Below are 7379 nucleotides of genomic sequence, written 5' to 3'. Positions count from 1 at the left end.
GTTTGTTCCAGGCCATCCTTTTTTGAAAAAAATCCCAGCAGAGAGGAAGATTTCCCTATAGGAGGACCTTCCCAATGTGGAAGAAAATTAAAATAGACGAGCCTCCTATACCAGATGCTATGAAAGGAAGTTTTTATTTCAGCAATTTACTTTTTGAAAAAGACAGCAGAACAAAATATGAAATTTAACCACATTAATTGGGGGGGGCAACATTGAGAATTAGAAACCAATTAGAGTTATCAATTTTAAAAACACATCCTGCCAGAGAGATGACAGGAATGGAATAGTTAGTTTCAAACCATGCCCAGTAACGCTAGCATAATTCTCACCCCACCTTCAAAAAAAATAATGTTCAGGTATCACTGGTCCAGCTAAACAAGAATATTTCCACACTGACAAGGTGTGGCAATTGCATAAAACTATTTTATGCAGCCCTCAGTTTGAACTGGTTTCCATGCTCATGGGTCAAGCCTGAAACATAGTTTAGCCACTTTAGAATTTGTTGCTAAACAAGCATTCTCTTGGCTATGCAATGAAAAAGACTGGACGTTGTCTAACTTTTTCCTTCCCCTCACAACCCACAGTACCATTTGCTAGAATGTCGTTGCAAAGACTACCTTTACTGTTAAGGTTTTTGCTCAATTACTCTGCTGGAAAAGATAGAAAGAGGAATCCTTCGCTTTTCTTTTAGCCCCTAAGAGCATATTCAGCCTTTCCCACCTAATATTGCAGAATGCTACTCACATTTGCAAGAATTCCTCCACGCCAAACAGCACAAGTCGACAGAGAACATGAAACACGCACCGCACACAGACTTCCCAGACAAGTTCCAAATGGCTGAGCAGAGCCAGATTGTATAGTTGTTACGTTTAAAAAAATATTTCTTGCATTTTGAGAACAAAGGAGTAGAGTGTTTGGTGCAAGTGTTCACCCTGGATCTAGTACATCACTTGAAAAACCATCCGGAAGTTAACAGTCGCCACACAGCTTGCTTCATCTTCTGCAGTACATTAAGAATCCCTTCTTCAGTAATGCTTTGTGTTTCACCGATGCATCAAGATACTACAGGTGTCATATCCCACAACTGTTAAAAAGATACAAATGTGGACAGTGAGAAAAGATTCAGTTGTGATTTACTGAATTATTTGTGGATAGTTCTAACAAGTCTATACCACAAGGTCTTCTGATGACAGTGGGCTGGGTAGAACCCAATGAGGGACAGATAAACCCAAAACAGGGCATGCGGTCTGCCTCTTCACAAAAGTGTTATGCTAATTGCCATATACCACCTTAAACCTAGGCTATGGTCACAACGGAAGGTCTAGGCACCATTCCCCCCCCCCCAATGGAATTATTCATTTCATTTTTATACTGTTCTATATTTGAAATAAAGATCTCACATTAAAACATCAAATAAAGCAATCCAGAATAAAACAAACTCAAACTTCAAGGAAAATAAAAGATCCTTCTCTAACTGACATTTAACTTTCTCCATATGTATTTACCTACTTAATTTAGGGATGCGGGAGGCGCTGTGGTCTAAACCACAGAGCCTAAGGCTTGCCGATCGGAAGGCCGGTGGTTCGAATCCCCACAACACGGTGAGCTCCCGTTGCTCAGTCCCAGCTCCTGCCAACCTAGCAGTTCAAAAGCACGTCAAAGTGCAAATAGATAAATAGGTACTGCTCCGGTGGAAAGGTAAACGGTATTTCCGTGTGCTGCGCTGGTTCGCCAGAAGCGGCTTAGTCATGCTGGCCACATGACCCGGAAGCTGTCTGCAGACAAACACCGGCTGCCTCGGCCAGAACCCAAGAGTCGTTTGCAACTGGACTTAACTGCCAGGGGTCCCTTTACCTTTACTTAATTTAGATAGCTGCCCCATAGCAGAAGTACTGTAAGAAGCCAGTGTGGTATAGTGGTTAGTGTTGTACTAGGAACCAGGAGATCAGGGTTGAAAAATCCCCACTCAGCCATGAAGCTCTCTGGGTAACCTCTGGCCAGTCACAGGGCCCTTGAAATTATAAATAGCAAAGCAAAAAAAAAAAAGTAATTCTGCCTTGTGATATAGGGGACATACCTATAAATCCCACTAGGCAGTACTTACCTTAATAACTTTGTCTGTCCCAGATGTCAGGAGCCACCCTCGTGTTGCATCAAAGTGTACGTGGACGACATTGTGTTTGCTGTCATGGAAAGTGGCTGTGGGAGCACGCCTGAGAGAAGAGGGTGGTGGAATCTATTAGTAAGTTGATTTCTCATGTCCGCATTGCTCTGAGGGAGCATCACTATGGACACATAATTCTTAAGGCTTGGAGAAGAGAATTTCCAACATTTAGTCTGTTGCAATATCAGTTTCCCCACAGAAATGGGAATGCTTCCCCACAGACGGGAAGAAAGCAGAATAGGTAGGCATCAAGGAAGGAGGGGAGAGGACCAGGAACTGCTACTTACTCCTCATCTGTTATTGATTCATAACAACTATCACAGACTCTCACATCAAATTCGAACCCCATCAGTGGTATGGAAGAGCGTTTTGAACTGCACTTGCCACATACTGCTTTCCCGCACTTCCGGCAATGATGCTGAAATTAAAAACACAGTGAAGCACCACTTGGACGAGATGAAAGAACAAGGCCAGACATACTTGTTTATATGTTGTAGCACAAAAGGGAGTTACAAGGGTATTTTGTAAGATTTGTCAATCCGGATCAAGAATTAGCAACCTATTCTGGAGAGGAGGAAAAAGGTAAAACTGTTTATAGCTCCAACTCTTATCTAAACTAGCATTTCATAACACAAAGCCATTCATAACACAAAGCTCAATGGTGGTGGCCGAGGCAGTAGCGGTGCTGCCGAGGCGGTGCGTGGTTGGGCCTGCGGCTGCCCAACGGCTCCTCATGCATGGAGCCGGCCAAACAGCTGTGCGGCATCCTATGGGTGACGGGCGACAAGCGCACGGACTACGAGGCCTGGGCAAACGAGTCGGCACCGTCGGCAGCTATTTGCGGCCCCCAGTGTGCACTGGTGAACGAGTGGCTGAACTGGGAGGAGTGCGATGCCTCTGTGAGTACAGCTACCCCAGCACCAAGTGCGGCCCGCTGGCACTGCAGGCGCTCGCCACGGTCTCCCATCTCGCCCCCCTCTGCGCCTGCTCTTGCGAGCGGCGGCGTTTGCAGCAGCCGAAAGGAGCCCTTTCGGGCCACTGCCACCGCCCCCCCTCACATGGGCGGGCTTGCTAGCCGAGGCTGGGAGAGTGCGTCCTATGGAGCGAAAAATACAGTAGTTCAGGAGAATGTAGACAGGATACTAATCAAGTGCAAACAGGAGTGTGCCTTCAATTATTTAAAGAGCAGCATACCACATACCTGTCTAAGGCCTATTTTCTTGCAGTCCCACATTTGTTTGAAGTTCCAGAAGAACGGCTGATCACACTTTTGACAAGAGTCGCTATCCAGCCATTCAGGCGTCTATTGCAAGAATGAAGATGGAAAAGGCATCAAGTCCAACTGCAAGAGGATTCTATATACAGATCAAAACTAGCAGGATTAGGGCCTCGTACAATGTCCAAGCTAACACTCCACTATGGGGCTGCTGCTACCATGCAGCCAATAGATTCCACATTAAAGTACTTCATGCAAGTTAGCAAATTTTATACGTAGCTTCTTATTTTGCAGCATTTACCTGCACGGCCTGGTAGGCAAGAAGTTACAGGGCAAACATGGTTTCCCAACACTCTGTTTACTAATCACGGGAGCACTAGTGGGCAGGAAAGGATGTCTTAATGCAAGCATCCCCAAACTGCGGCCCTCCAGATGTTTTGATCCCTAGCTAACAGGACCAGTGGTCGGGGAAGATGGGAATTGTAGCCCAAAACATCTGGAGGGCCGAAGTCTGGGGATGCCTGTCTTAATGCTTTGCATTCCTTGTCCATTTCCCCATGAAACCTTCCCCCACCATGCTCTGAGAACAGAAATAAGCTAACAAGAGAAAAACTGGCTTGGAGGAGGACTGGTAGCAAGGGAAGCTGTAAGCATTTCCTTTCCCACCTGTCATTTCTCTTTTGTCAAGTGACTTTTAACCCCACACATTACTCTTAACCAGCAAACATCTCTTGCCAGGATAATACATAGTCTCATTCTGAGTTGAGAATGGTGTGGCTGAATTGAATACATTTAATTATAAGCAAATCTCAAACATAGTCCCTGATCTGAAAAGCGGTTTCCAATCAGAATGAGACACTCAGCTTCAGAAAAGGCCACTTTTCATAAACTCAAATCCGGTTAAGAGCATCAAATCTCACCACAGACAGAGTGCCAACAAAAAGAAACCCTTTGAAATCCTAAGCCCCATTCTCACCTTCATTTCATTGACACACTGAATGCAGAGAGGGAGGGCCTCCTCATTAGCTGACCCAATCCCTGCTGACTGCATGTTCAGCCGGCAATAAGAATGGGCCATGTGCGTACACGTGTAGCTATACAGGGTCTCACTTGTGCACATGTCCAAGTTCCCAGTCATGCATATAGATGTTACGCCTATAGGACCCCTTCTGCCCTTTTGCGTGACCTGCTTGGGATCAGGGATGGGGCCACTGGCCACAATACTGCTCCCTCCTCCATTTGATCAGTCTACGCATGAAACAAGAGAGTATACAGAGAGACACTGGTTTCCTCTGTCTACTGCCTAAAAGGAAAACGCCTTATATTTGGATACAAACGGGACCAGTTCCCCATGCCCTGGTTCAACACATCTGTGCAGAATAGCTGGTCTTTTACAACGGAATCTTTGCTTGCTAACAGCCTGACCCACCTGTAAGCCCATTTCAACCTGACTATCAGTCTTATAAAGTAGGCTAAGAGAATCCCACCGTCAAGGGTGGGGAATTTCAGGCCTGGGTGTTGAATGTGGTACTCCTGGCCACTCACTATCTGACCTTATATCCAAGGAATACTGCTCAGGCCACATCCCCTCTCTCCTGGCTGTATCCTTCGGCAAATCTGCTCTGTGCCCTCCATAAGCGCTTTCCCCAGCATGGACTGTATACTTTAACTGTTAAAATGTCTCCTGCTCACCTGGGTGGAAGTTGGATAGAGACAGAGACTGTATACACAGGTACGTACATATAGAGACAGAAACCTCTGACGTGGGGTTGGAAGGTCTGTTGCTCCATCCACTTTTACCTCAGTCGCACCCATTTTAACTTCTGGCCCTCCAGAGGTTGCTCATAAGGGAATGCAGCCTTCAAGATGAAGGTTTTCCCCACCCCTGAGATATAGGGACACACGTGACAGAAAATCTGCACCTCAACCCTGGACACTGGACTCAAGCGCCACCTGTTCATTACCAAGTACATCTCCATAATCATGAAAAATAGGCTTTGAAAAATAGGCACAGAGTTTTTTTTTTAAAAAAAAATCCACGTTCTATTTCAAGAGCCGGATTCCATACAGATCAAATTAAAATTTAACAGAAGTAGTCATTCCAGTCCAGTGACTGTGTATGTCTAGGATTATAGACCGTAACTGCAATGCCCTGCAAAGCATTGTCCTGTCCAACAGGTACTAGTTCTGCCATCCTTAATGGTGCAAGACTGGAATGACATGTACAACTCAGCAGGGAAGTCATTCAGGGCAAAACAGAAACTTGCAGTTTGTGTGAGGCAAAACAAAACCTTTGTTTTTCTAACTACAACAGCAGAACTCTCCACAGGTTGGAAACTAGCCTGTAGCTGATAATTAAGAGCCTTTTCTGCCTGCTTTTTCAAAACAAGGAATGTTTGTTCCCCAGTGGGGACTTCGTATTATTCCCAGAAATGGATCTACAGATTAAGCCAGCACCAGGTTAAGACTAGGAATTTTGAAGGGGTTTGCATTCATCTGTGATCTGTTTTTTTTTAATATAGGAGGTTCTGTGATTGGCAGTAGATGCAAAACAGGTAAGCACTTCTTCACTGAGTTGATAATTAACTTTTGAAATTCGATGCCCCAAGCTGTGATATGGGCCACTGGCATGGATGACTTTATAAGGGGATTAGATAAATTCAGGGAGGGTGGGTGTATTGGCAGCTATAAGCCATAATCACTAAATGAACCCTCCATATTCAGAAGGTGTCTACAAAAACATACATTCCCTCCCTGCACAATGTGTCACACCTACAACCCTTAAGTAATGCCCATTTAATGCTGAAAGTATCAGTGGATAAACAGATGTACCTAATAGGAAAAAGTGCTATATGAATCCAAGTTGTGATCAAGTTCAAAGAGAGACGTTTGGGAAAACTAGCCTTCAGTGTACTCTTTAAAATATTCAATACTGAAAAAGCTGCCATTTCCCTGACCAGATAAAGGAGAAGAACTGAGTATGCACCTCTTGCCTCTCAACATCCATATTCCAGACGACGATTCCTCCATCTGCTCCACAAGAGATAAGCTGGCGTGTGTGATGGGCATAGAAGAGGGACTGAACTTTATCACTGCAAAAAATAAAAGTTAGAAGACAACGGATGAGTGTCTGACTCTTCGTGACCCCATGGACCAGAGCACACCAGGCACTCCTGTCTTCCACTGCCTCCCGCAGTTTGGTCAAACTCATGTTGGTAGCTTTGAGAACACTGTCCAACCATCTTGTCCTCTGTCGTCCCCTTCTCCTTGTGCCCTCAATCTTTCTCAGCATCAGGGTCGGCAATTTGAACGTGCCAATTTCCCTCTCTGTCAAAGAAACCCATTCATATGCTTGGAATGGGGTCAGATTCTGCAGAGCAGAAAGCCCAGTTGTGCAGAAGAAACAAAAGCATGGCAAAATTAAGCAAACAGAACAAACTATGGCACCATTTGCGAGGAGCAGCAATTGCAGCTCCAAGCAATTGTACACCCATCTGTAAGTTGTCTATTCCCCCCCCCCCCGCCATTCAGAAACAAACATTTGAGGGCCTGGATTCCAAGCCTGCATCTAATCCTACTTCCCTTATTTAAAAAATAAATTCCTTCAGCGAGATGCCTGACCTAGCCTTCAGGAGCATCAAATACATATTTGATACCTGCATCACATCCTTGCTGCAGGAAGCTCAGGATGGTATCTGTAAGGACTCTCACGTGGGGTTCTTAAAGGATTGTTGTGAAGATAAAACTGCATAAATCAGGCCGAGCTGCTAACTAAACCATCCTGCGAGTTTCAGGACTGATCTAAACCCTGCCCTCTATTCCGAATTAAATGGAATCCACTGCAACCCATTGTGCCTCATGTTGGTTTCAAATTTGGAGGAGTGAGAATTCTGAAGGCTATCAGCACTTGTGTTCACATGTCAGTTCTGGAAGTGTGAATTAGATGTGTTCACATTTTAATTCAAAATTCTCCAAATTTTTGCAATGCAGTTCACCCCC

At 44.9% G+C, this 7379-nt stretch overlaps 1 protein-coding gene across 2 annotated transcripts in view; it reads right to left on the bottom strand.

Annotated features, from left to right (window-relative positions):
• Positions 1–115: 115 nt before the first annotated feature.
• The window catches only part of WDFY2 (WD repeat and FYVE domain containing 2), a 41402-nt gene continuing 34138 nt past the window's right edge, over positions 116–7379 (bottom strand). For both annotated transcript variants that reach the window (XM_088667159.1, XM_060272374.2), the window contains 5 exons: positions 6367–6472; positions 3366–3467; positions 2452–2582; positions 2105–2213; positions 116–1084 (listed from right to left, as the gene is read on the bottom strand). In XM_088667159.1, the coding sequence (XP_088523285.1) occupies positions 1055–1084; positions 2105–2213; positions 2452–2582; positions 3366–3467; positions 6367–6472 (478 nt within the window). In that variant the 3' untranslated portion in view covers positions 116–1054. The remainder of the gene's footprint in view (positions 1085–2104; positions 2214–2451; positions 2583–3365; positions 3468–6366; positions 6473–7379) is intronic.

This window comes from Zootoca vivipara, chromosome 3 (genome assembly GCF_965207765.1).
Source record: "Zootoca vivipara chromosome 3, rZooViv2.hap1.1, whole genome shotgun sequence".
Lineage (NCBI taxonomy): Eukaryota > Metazoa > Chordata > Lepidosauria > Squamata > Lacertidae > Zootoca > Zootoca vivipara.
Note: the sequence above shows the minus strand (reverse complement) of the source record. Positions and strands in the feature narration are given on the sequence as shown.